Here is a 22,895-nt window from a genome sequence, read left to right as displayed (position 1 = left end):
AAAATCATTGAAGAACTCTATGAGATTTGCCTTGCCCAGATATTTAGTATACATACATACTTATGACGAAGGAAAATTCAGAATGGAATGTAACAATATTGTGAAAAGAAAAGTTGCTACTCACCGTGTAGCGGAGATGCTGAGTCGCAGACAACAACAAAAAGGCTGTCACAAATATAGCTTTCAGCCAGTAAGGCCTTTGTCAAAATTAGATGACAAAGGCGGGAGCGCGCCCACACACACACACACACACACACACACACACACACACACACACACACACACACACACGCATGCACACAAACACAACTCACACACATATGACTGCAGTCTCAGGCAACTGAGACCACACTGCGAGCAGAAGCATCAGTGCATGATGGGAGTGGTGATTGGGTGGGGGTAAGGAGGATGATGGGGCAGGGAGGGGGAGGGATCTCACTGAAGCCTTCACAAACTGTAATTATCCTCCCAACCTTGTACAAAAACATATCTCCCAGCCTTATCTTTCCAGTCTCCCACCACCTCACAAAGTCCCACCATCCGGCCACAGAGAAGCATTCCCCTCGTAACTCAGTAGCATCCAGGACTGGAGCAACTGAATTATATTCTCTGCCAGGGTTTTGACTACCTCTCGTCCTGCCCTGAAATGAGAAATGTCCTATCCACTATCCTTCCCACCCCTCCCACAGTGGTATGCTGCCGTCCACCAAACCTACACAATATATTCGTCCATCTCTACACAACCCCTGCTCCCAACCCCTTACCTCATGGGTCATACCCCTGTAATAGACCTACATACAAGACCTGTCCTATGCATCATCCACCGCCACCTACTCCAGTACAGTCACAAACATCACCTATCCCAACAAAGGCAGGGCTGCCTGTGAAACTAGTCATGTGATCTACAAGTTAAGCTGCAACCACTATGCTGCATTCTATGTGGGCATGACAACCAATAAGCTGTCTGTCTGCATGAATGGCCACTGACAAACTGTGGCCAAGAAACAAGTGGACCACATTGTTGCTGAGCACGCTGCCAAACATGACATTCTTCATTTCAATGACTGCTTCACAGCCTGTGCCATATGGATCCTTCCCACCAACACCAGCTTTTCTGAACTGCACAGGTGGAAACTTTCCATGCAATATATCTTACATTCCCATAACCCTCCTGGCCTCAACCTTCATTAGTCATCTTTCCCATCCAGCCCCTTCTGTGATCCCATTCCATCACTAAACAGCCCTCATTCCCCCATCGCACCCAGTCTTTTCACTTCTCTCCTTTTCCTCTATCCCCCCCCCCCCCACCTCCCCCCACCTCTGTGTGCATGCCGCCCCCCCCCCCCTAGCATGTCACTTTCTGCCCCCCTACCCTACTATCCCTCCCCCTCCCCACCCCATCCTTCTCCTTACCCCCACCGAGTTGCCACTCCTGTCATGCACTGGTGCTGCTAGTCACAGTATGGCCTCAGTTGCCTGAGACTGTGTGTTTGTCATCTAATTTTGACGAAGGCCTTATTGGCCAAAAGCTATATTTGTGACAGTCTTATATATATATATTGTAGCCTGTGTCTGTTCGAATGTCTATTAGAGTATCATGTAAAAACTTGAAGTAAATCGCTCAAAAAGTTTTTTGAGATTTTTGGTAACAATGTTAAACTACGACTTATCTTTACATAGTAGTATAGATTATCCATCTTGCCCTATAGCTGACACCTATTTTTCTAAAAATTTCGAACATGTTGCACCATTTTACACTGTTGAATGCTTTTTGTAGGTCAACAAATACTATCTGAAGGTGTCTTGATTTTTCTTAAGTCTTGCCTCCATTATGAAGTGTAAAGTCAGACTGCCTATCTGGTGCCTTTACTGTCCCTAAAGCCAAACTGATAATTACCTAAGAGAGACTCAATTTTCTTTTACATTCTTCCATAAATTATTATTGGGAGCATATGAACTGTTAAGCTGACTATGTTGCTAACTCTCACACCTATCTGCTGTTTGTATCTTTGGAACTGTATGTTTGATATTGTAACAAAAGTTTGATGGTATGTCCCCAATCTCATAGAGTGTAAACATCAACAATAGTTGTTGGTTGTCACTTCTTCCAATGATTTTAGATATTCCAAAGAAATGTTATCTGTGCCTTACTTGATCCCAAGTCTTCCAAAGCTCTGTCAAACTCTGACTGTAATGGTAGATCTCGTATGCCTTCCAAATCGAGTTCCATTTCTTCTTCTATCACATCACCAGGGAGTTGCTCCTCCTTCTCATATGGACCTTCAAAGTATTCCTTCTACCAACCCACTCTCTCTTCTATATTTAGCAGTGGGCTTCCTCCTGAACTCATACTGCTAACACACATGCCTTCAATTTCACTGAAGGTTGTTTTTCATGATGAACTAACCCTTGAAAGTCAAAGAAAACTATCAGCATGGCTATGACATTTGTCCTGACCTAACGAGACTTTTTTGGTATTCGATAACCATTCCTGAACCTCTTGAGAAGATTGAACATTGGCCTCAACATCGTAACCATAGACCCACGTCTCGTCACCAGTTGTGATTCTCTTAGGAACGTCTCGTTCTCATTTGTGAAATCCAAAAGTTCTTCACAGATTGTGATGCAAAGGTCTTTCTAATCTTGATTCATGAGCTGTGGGATGAACATGACAGTAACATGATGCATTCAAAGATGCTGCTTGAGAATATCATGAGATGATACAACTGAAATGTTAATTTCTTCTGCAGTCTCTCAGTCAGTCTTCAATTAGCACACACAGTTTGGTTGACATTCCTGACATGGGTGTTGCTGATAGACAGTGAAGGACATCCTGAATGAGGGTCATCTTTAACTTCCATCTGGCCATTTTTAAACCATGTGAATCATTCATAACACCAACAAAAGCTTAAGTACACATCACTGTAGGCTTCCTGCATCATTTTGTGCGTCCCTGCAACGGTTTTCTTGAGTTTCACACAAAATTTAATGCAAAAACATAGCTCCTCTAATTCTGCCATCTCAAAATTTGCAAACTGTGTTCTACTCAGTACAGCACTGAACAAGATCTAACAGACATACAAAGGGCATTCAAAAAGTTTTGCACAGTTGTCTCTAATTTTTTTATTCTGGAGGAGAATGAAATTTTTTGTTAACATACTTGGAACATTTAGATATACATTGAGCCTACTCAATGTAGCCTTCCATCAGCTGTGACACATCTGGCCCAACGTTCTTTCCATGATGTAAATGCACTTTGGTAAAATTATGGGGATTGACTTTTACACCATCACTTGACACAGGAAATAAGGTCTTTCTCATTATCAAATGTTTTACCATGCAGGTGGGTCTTCAGACGACCAAAGAGGTAAAAATCAGATGGAGCCAAGTCCAGACTGTAGGGAGGATGAGGAACAATTTTCCAACCCATTTTCCTGATTTTCTCCTGCATCATAAGGGCTGTATGGGGTTTGGCATTGTCATGGTGTAGTCTGATGAGCTGACCCTGATACCACACTACCCAATGACAAACAAGTCACTTCAGCAAGCTGTTGTGTCATCACACATCTGTCATTTTGGATGATTTGATCAATGGTCTCCTTATTCACATCACTCACTGCTGTCGTTGGTCTACCGCATCGTGGATTGTCTGGTAGAGAGAAATCACATTCTTTAAACCTCTGCAACCACCACTGGATACTGCTGCAATCCACTGTGTCCTCCCCATAAATAGAGAGCAACTTACTGTGAATTGATGTGGCAGAGTCATCGCTGGTCTTGGAGAGGAAATCCATCACTGACCATTGTCGCAACCTGACATCGACTTCACGGTACATTATAGCTCACCTGTAAATAAAAAAAAATACTTTTATATACTAACTTATAGCTAAATGTTCCAAGTATGCTCACAAAAAATTTCATTCTCCTCCTGCAAAACAGAAAAAAATTAATGACAACTTTGCAAAACTTTTTGTGCACCCCTTGTACAACAATGAAACTTCTGGGAGTTACACATTAAATACAGGTGTGTACAGAGATACAAACTGTATTTCTCCCCAACACACCACTGGCATGAAACTACGAATGTTCTGTAATTTTTTGAACAGACCTTGTATGTTGAATCTGTCCTAGCAATCACCATTTTTTTTCTCTCTCTTCACATTTTTTTTAATGACGACTTTGCAAAACTTTTTGAGCACCATTTGTACAACAATGAAACTTCTGGCAGTTACACATTAAACACAGGTGTATACAGAGATACCAACCATATTTCTCCCCAACACACCACTGGCATGAAACTACGAATTTTCTGGAATTTTTTGAACAGACTTTGTATGTTGACTCTGTCCTAGCAATGACCATTTCTTTTTCTATTTCTTCATATTTTTCCTGCAGCCATTTTGTCTTAGATTTCCTGCACTTGCTATTTATTTCATTCCTAAGTGGCTTATATTGATGTAGTTCTGCCTTTGCTTAACCATTTTTACACTTCCTTCTTCCATTGTTCAATTGAAGTCTTTCTTCTGTCACCCATGGCTTCTTCACAGTCACCTACTTTGTACCTAAGTTTGTCAGTTCAGCTTCTGTGATTGGCCATTTTAGCAATGTCTGTTCCTCTTCAACTGAACTTCAACCTGTGGTATTCATTAATGCAATATCTACAGCATTAGAGAACTTCCAACACACATCATCTCTCCTCAGTACTTCAGTATCCTCTTCTTTCCTCATTGATTCTTCTGGTAAAATTAAACTTCAGCCTACTCTTCATCATTATTACATTTGGTTTGCATTGGGTGTGCCTTACTTTATAAAATATAATTTAGAATCTCTGTCTCACCACCGTGTAACCTACCTGGGGTCTTCCCATGCCGCCAGTCTTTTTTCAAGAATACCTTCTCATCTTATGATTTTTGAACAATGTATTCACTGTTAAGTTTACTGCAAAAACTCTATTAGTTATTCTTCTTGTCATTCCTATTGCTGACCCTATAGTCTCCTGTAACACCATCATCATTTCCTTTCCTATTTTCATCTTCCTTTACTACTCATTCAGTGTCCTTTTATACTCTCTTGTAACATCGGCACGTACACCTGAACTATTGTTGTTGGCATTAGTGTGCTGTTGATTCTGACAAGAATAAACCTATCATTGAATTATGCACAACAAATCCTACTCCTTTTACATTCCATTTGCTGCTGGTATTACCCTTTATTTGTCCAGCTAGAAACCCTTATCTTCTTTCCATTTCACTTATCTGATCCCTGCTGTATCTAGACTGAGCCTTGGATTTCCTTTTTCAGATTTTCTAACTTCCCAACCACAGTCAGAATTCTGACATTTCACTCTCTCATTGTTACTTTCCCAGCCGGCCGGAGTGGCCAAGCGGTTCTAGGCGCTACAGTCTGGAACCGCACGACCGCTACGGTCGCAGGTTCGAATCCTGCCTCGGGCATGGATGTGTGTGCTGTCCTTAGGTTAGTTAGGTTTAAGTAGTTCTAAGTTCTAGGGGACTGATGACCTCAGAAGTTAAGTCCCATAGTGCTCAGAGCCATTTGAACCATTTGTTACTTTCCCCTTAATAGTCCCCCTCCAGCGATCTGAACGAGGGGCTAATCCAGAATCTTCATGAAACTTTTCGAATTACAGGCAACTTGTCCTATGGATACATACAGTGGTTTTCATTGCCTTTACATCCTGTCATTGATCAGTCCTGATACTTCCATCTTTTAGGGATTGTTTCCCACACTGAGGGCAAGAGGGTGCCCCAAACTCTGTCCATGCTTCTGCCTTTTTTTGACAGTGCCATTGGCAAAAACATTGGTGAATTATTTAACTTATTATATCAGGTTTTGGTCACCATTCCTGATTATATGTGGGCTCTTTAATAAGTAATGCAACACTTTTTTCTGAAAGGAGGTTAGTTTTATTCAAGACTCCAGTACACCATGTCATTCCTCATTTCTTTTGCTTCAAAACACTATTTTTCAACATAATCTCTGTTCAGTGTGATAGCATTATGCCACCTTATTGGGAGCACCTGTATGCCCACGTTGTACCACTCAACTGGACATCAGAGCCGTCTTGCAGCAGTCAATAACCTCCCCAACACCCATGTCCTACTTCCCGCAAAGTGCATCCTTCATTGGCCCAAACAGATGGCAGCTCTTTCATTAGGTGGTGAGGAACGCAGCAGGCAGACAATTCGAGTACCCCAACTGGTGGATGAGTGCATCAGCATTTCCAACAGGGATGTCTAGTAGACCAGTGAGGTATCCGCACATTCCAACATTGCATGAGTCACAGTTGTGTGTGGTTAGCCAACTCACAGGAGGTCAGACAGGTTTGCGTGACCTTGCTGCAATGATAATAGATGCCTTGCCTAACAACTCGCCATGATTTTGTTCACTGACAGGTCCTTGTTGACATTCTACAAGTGTCTATGAATATCCATGATGCTCTGGTTTTCTGCCAAAAGAAACTCAATGACAGCTGTCTGCTTGGAATGCACTTCCTTTACAGACACATTTTTGAAGACTATGTCTAGCACCATCACCACCTGATGGAACCACGATGTCCCACAACAAATGCCACATTTTTTCAACCGAAACTGGCTGAGAAATAAATGTGTTACATTACTTATTGAACACCCTTCCTATTTATTCAAAAGTTAAGCAGTGTATGGGACTGACCAAGATACCCAGAACATTTTGATTACTAACCAGTAGGGAGTTGAAACTGTAGCCTCTACTTTTGGCAAAACTTGCTTCTATTTTTGGTGAAATTTGCATCTACTATTTTTTTTTTTGTAAAAGGTCAAATGCACAAATTAAAAGGTTGTCACACTATATGCTTGAAGACAAAGCCTTAGTGGTTAAAAATTGGCTGTTAAGAAACTGGTGGGTTGGGAACTTTTTTACTGGAATGTTTGCCTTTGCAAAATATTCAACCATTTTTTACCTGAAACTATATGTGATTGTTTTCTTCTTTTGCTTTAATATAGACTTTCAACAAATGATTGTTTCTGTTGAGAAGCTGCAGCATTTGGCCACTGGCAAACAGAGTGTTTCTCTGATCTGAGGCATTTCTCATCATTATTTTTCTTTTCCCAGTCTATTCATAACAGCAAAATCTACAGAATGTTGTTTTTGACCTTTTGTAGGTATTTCTAGCTGTGTGTCTCACATTTGCAACACTACAGTAGAACCTGACAAGGTACTTACGGCCCCCATCCATGATCAAACAGTCTGTCAAACTTTGCTATGTTCGACAAATATTTGGCTGTGTACAGTGCTCGTGATGACTGGGTGTTCTGTGCTGTCCTTAGGTTAGTTAGGTTTAAGTAGTTCTAAGTTCTAGGGGACTGATGACCATAGATGTTAAGTCCCATAGTACTCAGAGCCATTTGAGCCATTTTGTGTACAGTGCTGGCTAATGTGTTAGTCAAACATAGAGCATGTTTTATGTAATTGAGAGAAATTTTGATTAATGGTAAATTTGACAAGATGATGGACATTGTTTGTGTTAATGTTTCACCAGATATGTTTAGTGAAAAAGAGTTTTATTACATTTTATCTTACTATAGGGTGTGTGTTTCATAACTATGAAAACTATGATCAACGAGAAAGGCAAAATAGGACTGGTAATTACAGCACAGTAGAGGTGTCACATCTTTGCCGGCCACTTATTACACAGGAAGAGATTCAGAAGTAAATCAATATTCTGTGCATAACATACAAGCAGGAGTGCAATAAAATAAAAGAACTGAGGTTCTCCAGTTCCCGTGGATGATGTAGTTTGTATGATCCCAAATTGCAGTATTTTAATGAAATTTCATTGGAGGACCAAGTAGAAGAGAATGAATTTTCACATATTGTGTCTTCTTTCTCAGTGTGAGGGCAAAGTAACTCTAAACAAGTTATTAAAAGTTTCATTGTCCAGTTGGAAAAAATTTGTTGTAATCATCAGGTTTGGAATGTAACATTTCTTTTAACAGGTTTATCCTGTGAATATTTATCTCTCATTTTAAGCCATTTTCAGACCAGCATCTTTCTTTCTTTCTTCTTCTTCTTCTTCTTCTTCTTCTTCTTCTTTAAGCACACCTGCAGTTGTAGGCATTCCCATAAGTGTCTAAAAGCAGTATACGCAAACAGCATCTGCATGAAAAGCGAAGTTAAATTGATATACATATTGAAAAATGTATGGGGCTTGTTTGACAAATCCTTGGACATACAAGAGCAAATTTGAAAAATAAGTCTGATCATGGATGGATGCCTCTAGCACAGAAGTAGAATAAAAATAACTGTATTCACATATTAGGGGAAGACTTTCAGCATGGTAAAAATACCTCGACAGGATTTGTTATCTGGTCATTGTAGTGCAGAGTACAGATACTATAAACTGACAGTCTGCCATGAGTCTAAGCAGACTGGAAATATGACTGCCAGGGGGGAGGGGATGGTGCAGGAAAACAAGGCTCATCTCCCTCTTGCAGGACATACTTGTAATCTGTGTTTCTGAGAAACAGAGCTGATAAATGGTCTCAGGAATCACTGTTACATTCTTGTGTCATGATGGTCATAATCGAAGTCCGCAATGGATGAGGATAAATATTTTCTCTCATTTCAGAATAAGAAAGGTAAACAATCAGTAACACACAACACAAAGCATTCGATAATCGCTAACTTGAAATTCCTTGCTGATATGGGCAGGGTCGTAAACCAGGTACTTTAGGCCCAACCTATAATGGTATTTGATGTAACCACAGTTTAAAACATCCATCACCTAAAACTACCACATTAATTGTCCACATTGTACACACTATTGAACTTTAGCTATCAGACAAACATACATGTTTCTTTGTCTTAAGACACTAGGTCTCACCCCTCAGTCCAATGTTGCCATACTGGCATTTCTCTTCTAGAGACCACTCAATCACCCCACAGTTGGTGTGGCATGAGAGCATTGAGTGTGCTGAAAAGTTGTTGCATTCATGCACTTCATTTTGCATACATTTTCTTACACAAATTATCTTTCTAAATTGAGCTTCACCAATGAAATGATGTACAATACCAGTAACCAAAAGTTGGTTACATTTTCAATATTTACATGCAGAAAATAAAGCTGTTTCATACTATTGATGATAAAATAATTCACCTGGATAAATTCACTGTGAAATAGCATTCATTAGGTAAGTTTGCATATTTGCATTTTGATGCAGAATTCACATCTACATTCGCAATTATCACAAATGCAAATTTATCATGTCCCTAGCAATCAAAGACACTACTCCCCCCCCCCCCCCCCCAGACCATGGTCACCATAGCAGTTGATTATAACTTGAGAAATTAATTATTAGGCTTATGCCCTCTTCAGATCAATGTTAGATATTTACAATAAGAACATTACTTCTTGAAATTTATTCATTGAAAATTTTCCCTTTGTATCAAACAATTAATTATGATGGAACTGTATTTTATATTATTTCAGATATAAGTAATAATTTGATGTTTTGTGTTTGCCAGGTCCATATGCACTCTACAATGGCCTTCGACCAACTGTTGTCCGTACAATTCCTGCCACTGCAACATTGTTCCTTGTGTATGAGAATAGTAAGAAACTCATGCACCATTTTACTGACTGAAGTATTTAAATAGAAATGATCATGCTGCACTAGAATGCATAAATTGTGCAAAAGTACTGTAACTGGGTAATAGTAATATGTTAGCCAACACAAAGAGCATGTAAATCCACAAACTCACCTAGGACAGTTAACTCTTGAATAATATGTGGGCATCATTTTGTTACTTTTTGTGAAAATATAAATAACTATATTTTAAAGACAACATTTTTCATAAGGTAATGTGATGAGCATTGGAATCATTCACCCAGTATGGCAGAGCTATGTGGATGTAAGGTATGCACTCATAATGCCTTTGTATAATTCTTTTGTATAATTTCCATAAACTTACAATGTAAGTTTGTTTGTATATACGACAGATGGCTGGCTATGGATCATTTGTCAAAAAGTGTGAAATCAAGGTTAAGTTTATAATAAAACAAATTACAAATACTTATGCATCCTATTCAGTAACAGTGCATAAGCCTGTGTGATTCATACTTTGGGTTAACCTAGTTTACTGTACAGATAAATACAAGATCATGCATTTTGTTAACTGGATTCTTTGACTTTTACGAGCCACAGTGTATTGAATGAGCTAAATTGATGGGTCCAGAAAAAAGATGTCTGTCAAATTTAGACCATGTACCATGCTGTTTGAAGCGTTTTTTTGTAACATAGAGTATGTTTGAGAGAATTGTTGATTGGTGTCAGATTTGATAAGGTGGCAGACATTGTTTGTGATGATGTTTCACTGCACACGTTTAGCACAAAAGAGTTTAAGGACAGTTTATCTCATGTATTATGAGTTTCCACAGCAATTGAAACTTTGATTAAGAATTAAAAACAAAATGGCACTGGCAGTTTACCAAAATGGTAGAGGTGTTGTGTCTTTCCCAGTCATATATTATGCAGGAAGAGGTTGAGAAAAAAAATCAGCAGTCTACTAAAGTCAATGCAAGAAACACTTGCATTGGTAGGCATTCCCTCTATTGTCAAAATACTTAATGACACAAACAACATCTGCTTTAAAAGTGATATTAATTGACAAAGTTGTTTCTACGTGTAAGAGCTTATTTGACAAACCTGTGGATAGAAATAAGCAAATGTGATAAACAAGTCTGATCACATATGTGCCTCTTTACAAGAGCCCAAGAACTTTTATTTTCAGTAGGTCAAAATCTGTTCACATTTTAGGTAAGTATTATGAAAACCATGTTCATTACGTTACTACAAAGAAACATGCAAGCACCCCTTTACCCTTATTGGCATCTATAATTGGAAGGAGAACAATATGTTATAATCTTAGAAGACGTATTTGCGTCTTATTATTTAATCAACATTGTTCAATAATTCTATGCGCCTTTTATATTTTGTTCATTTTCTCCGTAATGGATGTGGTTGATTCCATGGCTTCCTTTAATGGGTAATATCGAAGAAAATGTATTGCCAGTCACAACTGAACATGGTTTATTTCAAAACATGACTAGTTTTGTGGTTATGCACATATTCAGGTAATTACATTCAATTTTGTCTTTACATGTTCAATGTTGGTTTTCATTTATTAACATAAAAGAATCATTCCATGCATTGTGGTCTAGAAACTGGAACCGTTGCTGAAATAATGGATGTGAATATTTGAGCAAACTGTGTTTTTACATTTTTGATCAATTCATTGATAAAAACATGCACAGTAATTGTGCCATGTCACAGTCAGTCACTGACAATGTCAAAACTTCTAGATTCCACCTTCTGATTTTGCTGAAAATAGATGACAAATAAATTGACTGTTGCTTGACATTTTCCTAGTGGGAACATTGCAGTGCACCCTGAATGATAAATGAATAATTTTCATCAAAATTCATTAGGGTAATAAACTTGTCTTCCAGTGAACCAAAATTGAGGGATTTTAGGTGCAAACACTGATGTCTAAGGAGGTAATGATGGCTTGGTGAACTCCAATTTTTTTCTTTTTTTTACTTGTTCAATAGATGGCTGTTTTGATTGGAGTTTTTTTTTGCTCTGGTCCACTTCCTCTTCATTAGGACTTCTGATATTACATTCCCCAGACATTAATAAGCAACTGCAAAATATAATTAAAATATCAGATATAATGCGAATGCCTGTGGAATATGGCCATATTTTCGCAGTGCCTCCATTTTCTTGTTGTTTTTTAGGACATTGCAAAGCCAAATCTAGTTTTTAGGTGGTTTAAAATATGTCTTTTCTAATAAAAATGGTTCAAAAGAGTGCAGATGATACTTTTTTTTGTAAAAGAGGGCTAAAAGTAGCCATTTTTGGTATTTTTTTACAAAAATCATCAAATTTGCACTCAATTTGTAAACTACTGGAAAGCAGTAGGAGAATAAAATTTGTGATGGTACATTACTACATGCAAAGTTTCACACTTTTGTGCAATTACTTCCAGAGGCATATCAAGCAACACTTCATATTTTTTCAAGCAGCTCCTTTTTCAACGAACTTTGCTTCAAACTATCTGTATGAAAATTATTTATGAAAATTTTTGTTGTTATTCCACTTAAGAAAGTGCAAAAAGTTGTATGAGTTATCCTAGTTTTGTTTCATTCAAGGAAATATTACCAGAGATTTTATGTTTTAAAGTTTATGAAAACTCAGGGGAGCACTGCTGAAAGCTGCACTATGTAGTCAAACAAATGCCTATATTTACACAAGTCTTAAGTGCACAAGTAAAACTTTACCAATGTTCATTGGGAACATGTGCAAGTGTTCACATAAAACTTCATAAAAATTCATGTTGTTGATGCAGGAACATTTTCCAAAATTAACCAAATGGAATAAAATGACCCAGAAAACAAATTATGTGTTGTTGACTAATGAGACAAAAGTGAAAGCATTGAAAGTGACAAGAGTCAGACACACAGGTAAATGACAACAGTGGGCTTCCTGAGCATACTTCTTTCCTGAGCAAATAAACAAGCTATTATAACCTAAACTCCTCGAGCATACTTTTTTGTTGAGCAACGAAATGAGCTATTATAACCTAAACTCCACCTGTGATGAGACTGTTCTGGATTGCTTAATCTGGAGTGGTACTCATTGTACTTTTGCATGAGGAGGCCCAGTTTCTGGGAACTGCGATGTTTTGCCCATGTGGACCGAGTCTGGCACATATTTCATTATGTTACTACTAGGTTGATTTGATTTGCACAATGAGACAAAAACAACAGTGGTCTCAGCTCTCTATTGCCCACTCTGAATAGTGGGAGACCCTTTCTTCTTACTAGTTTTCCTCATTATATACAATTTCTTCAGGCTTTACTGACCTGAGTATTCCGTGTCTTTTGACCTCCAATACTTCACATTGGAAAATTAGGTGTGGTGTGGTTTCATGCCCCTCAGAACTTAGTCAACATCCAAGGGGCTTTGTTTCCGTAGCCATAATGTCTAGGTGTTTCTTGAAGTTTCCATGGCCAGACATTAGTCCTATCATGAGTTTAATATGTCTCCTCTTCAAGTGCAGGATTACAGAGCTTGTCTTGAAACATGGCTTCAGCATCATTAGCATGCCATGTTTCTTCTTCCTCATATAGCCAAATAATTCTGTTTTACCATTTCCTTGGTGATGGAGTCATCACACCTCTCCTGACCAGCCTATCAGCTTGCTCACTACCATTAATTCCCGAGTGACCAGGGACCCATTGCAGATTCATCCTATTGCTCTCTTCTTGTCTCACAGAAGCATCATGGCATTCTGATACGATCTTTGTTCTCATTGAAGAGGCTGATAGGGATTTCAGACCTCTTTGGCAGTGTGAATAAAAGTAGATGCTATGTTCCTTATAGCATATGTGCAAATTCTCCTCTGTACACTCTGAGAGCAGATATTTCTACCTGGAGTACCATGGCCAGTTTCCCTAGAGAGACTGCACTCTCTAGTCAGGCTGTAATGTGTATAACCCAGCCCCAGCACCTTCATATGTTTTCAACCTTTCAGTAAACCAGACTGTGTCTCCTGAATGAAATTGTGTTTCATTCTTCCACTGCTCCCGTCTTCCAATTGTTACACTGAAAGGTTTATTGAAGCAGCTGAAAGTTATTGTATGGTCAGCTGGTACACTCACTTAACTGGTGAGAGTTCTGGCTGTCCTAAAGATATCCAGTTTATAAACCATATGCCCCTGCTGCTGCCTTCATTGCAATGGGTGCATGTCCAGCATGATCTCTGTCCCAGCATTTGGTAAGCTGCAAACAGTGCCTGTTGTGGCTAAGCAAGCTAACTTCTGCACCTTGCCAAACTCCTTAGCAGCCACCACCTTTTTTGCTTTTGCCCAAAAATTATCGTAGCTCTTATTATAGTGGTGTATATCCAGTATATAATCCTGGGGTTTTGACTCCAGTTTTTACCACAGGCCCTTCTAGTCCTCATAAGAGTACCTTTCGCTGTGGAACATATATTCTTTATGTGTGGGGTACATGGTAGTTCTACATCCGAGGTTACCCCTAGATACTTCACTACCCCCTTTAGTGGCTAAATTTCACTGCAGAACCTTAGATTCCAGTACCTGTACTGGATATGCTTCTTTATAAATGGTAATATAACCATTTCCTTGGGACTGATCTTTAGTTCCTATTTTCTGCACCAGTTCTGTACAATGTGCAGTGCACACTGTGCCATTGTTCTAACAGCATTAGCAAATTTGCCAAGTTTTACAATGATTTATGTGCTTTCTACTCAGTGTGGTATTAATCTAACTGCACATAGTGGTCTCAATGCCATTCTCTTCTGCAGCTCTAACTCTGAATTTGGAGGTAGTATTGCTAAAAGCCCCGTCAATATTCAGGAAGATGCAGAAAGCAACTTCTTGAAATTGTAGAGCTTTTTTCAACTTTCCCAACGAGTTGGTGAAGTGCTGTCTCACACGATTTGCTTGTATGGCGCGTTTGTTGGTTTACATGTACTGGAACATCAGTTAACCTAACATGCACATTAACCAGTTTTTCTAATGCCTTTAGAAGAAAGGAGGACATGGTGATCATTCTATTACCATTAGTCTTGGTATGATCAATTCTCCCTGGCTTCAGAATGAAAACAACCCTCATTGTTCTCCAAGCATTAGGAGTGATTCCTCTAGCTAGGCTGATCCTAAATAGTCTACATAAGAATCTAGTTAATCCCTCTTCTGCTTGTTGCAGTAGAGCTGAAAAGATTCCCTCTGGGCCTGGTGACATGAATGGTTGAAACATTCCCAGCACCGACTGGACTTTTTGAAACCAACACATTCTCTGGCAGATTCTCAGTTCTCTCTTTGCTTACCTTTAAACTAGTGCCTCTCGGGAACAGATTCTTGGTTTGTGTTATTGGCCAGAGTGCCTTGAAGGAAATGAGTCTGGAGGAGCACATCCAGCATCTCACTTGTTGTGCTTGCATACCCACTGCCCTCTTTCCTTATAGCACCTCCTGGATTAGTTTTCTAGTGAGCACTTTATGAAGTCTACTGCAAGCAGCGGTACTGTCCACTTCCTCACAGAATACCTTCCAGGATGATAGTTTCAATCGCTCAATCACAATGTTGTATTTGACAAGGGCCTCCCAATATTTTTTTGCCCATTGTCCTTTCTCTCTCACAAGGTTGAACAGTGCTCTTAGATGCTTCCTTAGTAGTTCAGATTGTTATTACACCAAGTTACATTCCTGTTTGTGCACTTCTTCATGGCAGGGCAGTTTGAGGTCACAATGGCAGATGTCACTGTGTTTGCAATTTCCTCAAAATCTACTGGATTTCTTATCAGAGTTCTGATTTTAGATAAGCCTGACTTTGGGTCTGTCCTTGATAAGTCGTTCTATTTCAAACCAAACTTAATATACACATGGTCAGATAAGTGTGGTTCCAGTGCCATGTGTCATTGTTTTATGTAACTACCCATTAGAACTGATCCAATAGAAAAGTGAATTTATGATGGTGTGCTGAAATGTAATGACTCCAAATTTTTATGTGAAAACTCTCAAAGCTTTTGAAATGAAACAAATGTTATTAATGTTCTACATCTTTATTCTTCATGTCTACATATTTGCAGACCTCTGCCACAAGAGAGCACCAAATTGTAGTGTGTAACATAGTAGTGTATAACTTAACTTCATTGGTGTTTGAGAAACAGCATGCTGTAACGGAGTTTCAAATTTGAGGAGTTTGTCCACAAAACAGAGCACTCTTTTCTTCAGCATGATAATGCCAGACCACACACAAAAGTTGTGACATCTGCAACAATCCAATCCCGTGGGTTCGTCATTAATCATCCTCCATACATTCCCAACCTAGACCCATCTTGATTTTCATCTGTTTCCAAAACTTAAAGAACATCTTCAGGGATTTTACTTTGATGGTGATGAAGCATCACAAGCAGAGGTAAGGTTGTGGCTCCATCAAAAAGTCAAACAGTCTATAGTGACAGTATCAAGAAACTGGTCTCTCGTTGGGAGAAATGTGTTCTTCGCCAAGATGACTTTGTTGAGAAATAAATAAGTGGATGTGAAGAATACAGATGTAGAACATTAATAAAGTTTGTTGTATTTAAAAAGCTTTAAGGGTTTTCACATAAAAAATCCAGAGACATTACTTTTCAGCATGGCCCCCGTACTTCTTCACTTCTTCTGTTCCTGAAGGTAGCTTCCCTAATCCTGTTCAGTATTCCCAAGTTATTCTTGAGTAGGTATTCAGATAGGTAGGCCTACTTACCTCTGCTGTTGGTGTCACTGCTTCACCATGCCAGGTCGTGGGCAATGGAATGTTAACCAGCCAACAGCTATGAGCAGCTGTCTACCTATTTCCTCACTTCCTGGGAAGGAGGAATACTGTTCTTATATGCAAAATAAGCTGAGGCCAACACAGATTCCCTAATGAGTCATTCCCCACACTGTTTCATAGAGCTTTACCTCCTCCCATGGAGATATCTTGGGCACCTTAAGCCAGTCCACTGTTCCCATCATCTCACAGACAAAGATAAGAATATCAATGTCCAGACAGACCCTTCTGAATATGGGACCTGGACTTGTCTTCTCCTCAGTCTCCTCAAAGAGAGCCATTTGAACAAGCTCCATCTGCGTGAGGTTATGTTGACCAGTGGATATTCCTGTTGGATAACCACCACCCTGAAAACCGAGACTGCAGTACTATAGGTATTTTTCCTTGTTTCTGCCTTGGCTTTCTCTGGATCTGATTAGCCTGAGAAGTGGGGGTATTAGATTCCTTCCATGTTCTCTCATTCGCTTTATTAATGGTAGAAGGGGTCTGTTTATCCCCTTCATTCTGAGACAGTCTTTTTTGGAGCTCTTAGTTTAAACACCTTTTAATTCTCTCCAGTTATGTTTAGAAGCCATCTTTTACCTTCCTTTTCTTTTTCTTCTTTGAGAAATTTTATCTTCTGAGCCCCAGACAAGGATTTAATCTTGACTCTATCCAACTGCTCAGTGACAGTTTCTACATTTTGAGCTGATCTATCACCCAATCCAGTTGTGGAAACAGCTTTCATTTGTTACAAACCCAATGTTTATGCATTTGGGGTTTCATCATGTTCCTCACATTTGGTTTTACTTTTTTCTACAGTCTTCATTTTGAGCTCATGAGAACTGAGGATTTATTTGGTCAACAACACAGAGCCCCATGCGGTGTAAGGCTAATTACTCATGGAGGTCGCCTGGTCCCCTGAGGATCCATTAATGACACATCTCCCCTTGGCATGGATTGCATCACACTTTGGGTTGGGTATCTGGGGAATTGGGGAAGGACTATGGGAATGGATACCGGAGAGGAGGGGGGGGGGTTGGTTTCAGGACACTTTTTGTCTGGTTCATCCACTGAGGCCTGTCTGGCATGGGAGATATTGCCAGTAGCTTCACTACAGCTGTCATAGCCCTCAGCTTCCCATGAACACACAAGCCTCTTCACTCGCACGGTCAGTGCATTGGCAAGGCAGTGTCCTCTGCAGAGGTTATTACTAAGTTTGTTTTCTTCCTTTTCTGAGGTAACTCTGAATATATGTTGGATGGAACCTGCAAGTATCTATCTGTTTCCTGTGTGCTGTGTGGTTTTGTAAGCCTGAAGTATTTCTCTGAATGGGAGCAGAATGTTTGAGAGTTCATGTGAGCACTTTCATATCTGGCAAATATGTAGTGATCATGTCTCTAATTATTGAGTCTCATAGGAGTTTTTACACTTACCATTTGGGCCCACAAATCTGCAACAGTGACAGAGATCCTTTAAGCATGCAGTACAGTCTTTATAGGACTCTAATTGTGTTTCCTGACACTGGTATAACTCTTAAGATGGCAATTACTATTTTGGTTTTTGTGCCTTGGTCTGATCACACTGCACAGATTTCAACTAAAGACAAACTATCTGTATCCATAGTGGAACACAACTTGTGATCACTGCAAGTACATCTTATGAGGACCAAAAAAGGGAAAGTTCTTTGAAGATCTGCATAGATTATGTTAAATGTACTGAAGTGATGGTTGAGCTGGTGCAGATATTTTCCCCACTTATCAATTTCATCTTTACCAGAATGGAAATGGTGGAAGTCAGTTTGCCAATTTCTTCCTGATAAGCTGCTATCTGCTGCTGCAGTAGGCCCATTTGTTGTTATTGGTGTTCCTGCTACATGGCCATTTGCTGCTGAAGTACATCCAGTTACACCTATCATTGCAGTCAATTATGGCATGTTTGATGTTTACACAATATATGTGCCAGGCTAGTATCATGCAATGTTTACAAAATATATATGCTAGACTGGTATCATGCAATAGCATCACTAATGAGTGAGATTACCCAAAGCAACCATACACCATTAATTACTATTACTGCATGACTGCTCTGCAGTTCACTCTCACATGTCTGGCAGAGGTTTCATTGAATCACTTTCACACTATTTTTCACACAATTTTTCCATTCCGTATCAGTGTGTGGGGGGAAAATTACCACTTAAATCTTTCTGTGCAGGCTCTGATTTCTCTTATTTTATTACAGCGATCATTTTTCCCTACTTAGGTGGGTGTTGGAAAATTATTTTTGCATTTGGAGGAGAACATTGGAGGCTGAAATTTCACAAAAACATCTTGCTACAATGAAAAATACCTTTGTTTTACATATACAACAGTGCATGGTGCAATTAATATTAGTGTCAGTGAACTTAACAAGAAGTGAATACTGTTTGCCTTCCAAAGCAAGAGAAAGGCCTGGGGAGGCCAGTGAGCAACAATAAAACTCCTGGGAGCATCCCAAGTATGTTCTTAGGCATTCAGATGAGTAGTTTCTACTGGCCACTCCATGACATGATTTATTTAATATTGGTGATATTTGTCCATGAGATAAGCCATGTGTGGCTAGTAAACATCATCTTGTTGAATGAAATTATAACCTGTTGCACCCTGGCATATAAATGTAATTAAAAATAAAGAACATAAACTCATAGGCACTTACAGTCACAGTTCCATGTAAAAAAGAAGAAAGTTATTCCAGATATTTATCACTCCACACATGGATATTGCCTCATATAAATGCTTTCCTTTTGTGGTAGTCTGAGGTATGATGATGAGATGATGAGTTTTATTGCTCCAAATCTTAAACATGTCTGTTGTCATCAGTGTTTAAATTAAACTAGGACCCATGTACAAAGAAAATGATCCTCTGATGTTTCAAAATCCAGTTTGCATTTTGGTGTATCTGCAGCAGGCATTTCCTCATATTATGAGAGAAAAATACATTAAACACTCTCTCTAATCTAGGCCTCAGCAGTCAGACCTGGCCCACATTTGGCCTCTAGTCACTGAAACAGAAGTAACCTAGTTATGAATGGATTATCATGTGCAACAATTCTGTGGAAACAGATCCGCTATCAATATTTGGGCAAGAGATTCCCTATGCAATAAACTCTAAAATTTTAGAGAATAATGTGTACCTTGGAAATAATTTGGCCTGTTAGGTGGGATAAACTCTTCATCTAGGACAGTAAAAAAAGAAAAAAAACTTAGAAATCTGTAGGCCACAACAAATCATTGCAGTTACTCAAGCATTGCATGGCATTTGCAAAGGAAATTTAAAACATGCCAATTAGCTACATTATTATCATTTTGCACAATGGCTAATGTCTTCAAAGTGAATGAAGGGTGCTCACTGTAAGCACTGTTTTTTATTTTTTCCTGTTGGAGGTGTTGTGAGAATCCTTCATAATTAGGCTGTTCACAAAGTTCAAGACTAGGTCGGAGGCAAGTGTAATCATATCATCACAGTTCCACAAAACTGCAAAAGCAGGTGCAAATATTTTATAAATGTGTATTATCTTTGGATATTCAAATGCAAAGTTTTCCACAAACTCAATAAAAAAGTAACAGTTTTTCATGCGAACTTCACTGTGAGTCACCTTTGAACAATCAACGGTAATTTAGAGAGATTATCTACTCTGATAATGCAAATGAACAGATTTTATTATTAATCAAGATTTCATTAACTCAATTAGTTAGCAATTGAAAATTCCTGGCAGATTAAAACTGTGTGCCCGACCGAGACTCGAACTCGGACCTTTGCCTTTCGCGGGCAAGTGCTCTACCATCTGAGTTACCAAAGCATGACTCACGCCCGGTCCTCACAGCTTTACTTCTGCCAGTATCTCATCTCCTACCTTCCAAACATTACAGAAGCTCTCCTGTGAACCTTGCAGAACTAGCACTCCTGAAAGAAAGGATACTGCAGAGACATGGCTTAGCCACAGCCTGAGGGATGTTTCCAGAATGAGATTTTCACTCTGTAGGGGAGTGTGCACTGATATGAAACTTCATGCAGAATTCTCATTCTGGAAACATCCCGCAGGCTGTGGCTAAGCCATGTCTCCGCAGTATCCTTTCTTTCAGGAGTGCTAGTTCTGCAAGGTTCGCAGGAGAGCTTCTGTAAAGTTTGGAAGGTAGGAGACAAGATACTGGCAGAAGTAAAGCTGTGAGGACCGGGTGTGAGTCGTGCTTCATTGCTCAGATGGTAGAGCACTTGCCCGCGAAAGGCAAAGGTCCCGAGTTTGAGTCTCGGCCGGGCGCACAGTTTTAATCTGTCAGGAAGTTTCATATCAGCGCACACTCTGCTGCAGAGTGAAAATCTCATTCTAGTTAGTAATTGCTTGAAGGAAAATCATAGAACCCTTTCCTAAAACCATAGATAAAAAACTGTATTTAGCTCAAACAATACATGTAGCTTATTAGAGATGACTTTAGGTAACCTGTGTTTTGATGATAATGATATTTGGTTTCTAGGGCACTCAACTGTGTGGTCATCAGCGCCTGTATGAAGTCCCAATTTTTTCTCAGCCTAATTTTTTACACTGTCCAATCTAGCCACTGTCACGAATGTTGATGATGATGAAATGATGAAGACAACACAAACACCCAATCTCCGGGCAGAGAAAATCCCCAACCCGGCTGGGAATCAAACCTGGGACCCCATGAATCAGAGGCAGCAATGCTAGCCACTAGAACACAAGCTGCGGATGAACCTATGTTTTTAACAGCACTTCTCAGGTCAAAAAAGATTTACTATGGTACTGAAAATAACTTAGAAGTATACTATACAGAATACATGTTTAAATACATCCAAATCCTCACACTGCAAAGCAGTTAAAATGGAATAAATATACAGAACATCTTAATGCAAAATTAAGCAAAACCTACTACCTTCTTTGCTCACTAAAAGTTACTGTAGTGAGAAAATAGTAAAGAGTGCATATCAGCCCACTTCAATTATCACCACAAACACAGGGTCAAAGTTTGCAGAACTCAAAAGCAGCCATCAGCACATTCAAATTACAAAAGAAGAGTCCTTAGAATCATGTTTGGATGCAAACATAGAGACTCATGTAAACTATTGTTTCAGGTTTATGGTATTCAACCTTTACAGTATATCTACATTATGGAAACTCTTAGTTAAAAGAAATAAATATAATAGGTAAGGGATAGTAGATTACAAGAAAACTGTGATATTCAGCATCACTGTGCAAGAAAAGAAAACAAAAACATACTTATGACCCAGATCAGCACTTCCCTATGTGAGAACATTACTTTCCACATTTTCAAATGGTGCCACCCAAAATCGCTATGGAAACTGAATAGCTGGCAATCACAATGGCATCAATAGCAAGAGGATGCTGGTCATTGGGGGTACCCTCTGATGTGTATACACCAGAATCTGATAAATATGCTGGCCCACAATTGGTCTGAGTCAGTTGTGACACAATCTTTGAAGTGCATGGTGAGTGTACTATTGGTCTGGTTCAGGTGCTAATACTGTGGACTCTGTAAAAGATTTGGTGTTGGACTTTGGATGAAAGGTAGCATGCTCTGTTCCTGAGGAGCATCTCATATATATATATTCTTGCAAATAACCCAGAGTAAGTCCCTGCTAGCTCATATGTAACTCACATTTATAAATAGTAAAGCTTTATAACAAACTTTCCAAAGATATAAAAGCTAATGTGCTGCTGTGGTCTTCAGTCTGAAGACTGGTCTATTGTAGCTTTCCTGACTAGTCTATCCTGTTTCAGCCTCTTTATCTTTGCTCAGTTACTGCAACCTTCTTCAGTTTGAACCTGCTTACTGTAAGCAATCCCAGGTCTCCCTCTACAGTTCTTACCTTCCATTACCATCCTTGATGCCTCAGGATGTGTCCTATCAACTGATCCCTTCTTTTAGTCAAGTTGTGACATACATTTCTTTTCTCCCAATTTGATTCACGAACTTATTAGTTATTCGATCTACTCATCTCATTTTCAACATTCTTCTGGAAAAAATCTTTGTAAAATCTTTAAAGTGGTCATCCAATAAATTACATGTGCTTCATTTAGCCATTGATATGCAAAAACAAGCAGTTACATCAATTATTCAACAGGTTATGTATTGGTCATTATACAATTATATAAAATTCTGTGAAAAATCCTACATAATTTCACTTGGTCATATTTATGCTCTTGACTTACATTACAAAAGAAAACATCATTTTACAAACTGATTGACCAAGACTAATTTTTCCTCAATGTATATATCCTTTAAACATTTCCAAAATCATATGTTCTAAAGCATTTACTGTGACAATTAATATTTGTAATAAGAGTTTGGATCGACCACCAATTTTAACTAATGTGTTTGTTCACAGTGTGTAAAATGTAATACATAGAAACATTAAAAACCCAAAGTATCATTAACAAAGAAAATGACAAAGAATAATTTTACATAAATACGTACACAAATAAAAATCTGGAAATACACAA

General features: G+C 38.9%; 1 protein-coding gene across 1 annotated transcript in view; it reads left to right on the top strand.

The window, feature by feature from the left end:
* The window catches only part of LOC126175232 (mitochondrial ornithine transporter 1-like), an 81,030-nt gene extending 70,602 nt beyond the window's left edge, over nt 1-10,428 (top strand). The window contains exon 7 of the mRNA XM_049921866.1: nt 9,523-10,428. Coding sequence (XP_049777823.1) covers nt 9,523-9,641 — 119 coding nt within the window. The 3' untranslated portion in view covers nt 9,642-10,428. The remainder of the gene's footprint in view (nt 1-9,522) is intronic.
* The last annotated feature ends 12,467 nt before the right edge of the window (nt 10,429-22,895 follow it).

This window comes from Schistocerca cancellata, chromosome 3 (genome assembly GCF_023864275.1).
Source record: "Schistocerca cancellata isolate TAMUIC-IGC-003103 chromosome 3, iqSchCanc2.1, whole genome shotgun sequence".
Classification (NCBI taxonomy): Eukaryota; Metazoa; Arthropoda; class Insecta; order Orthoptera; family Acrididae; genus Schistocerca; species Schistocerca cancellata.
This window is presented reverse-complemented; position numbering and strand designations above follow the sequence as displayed.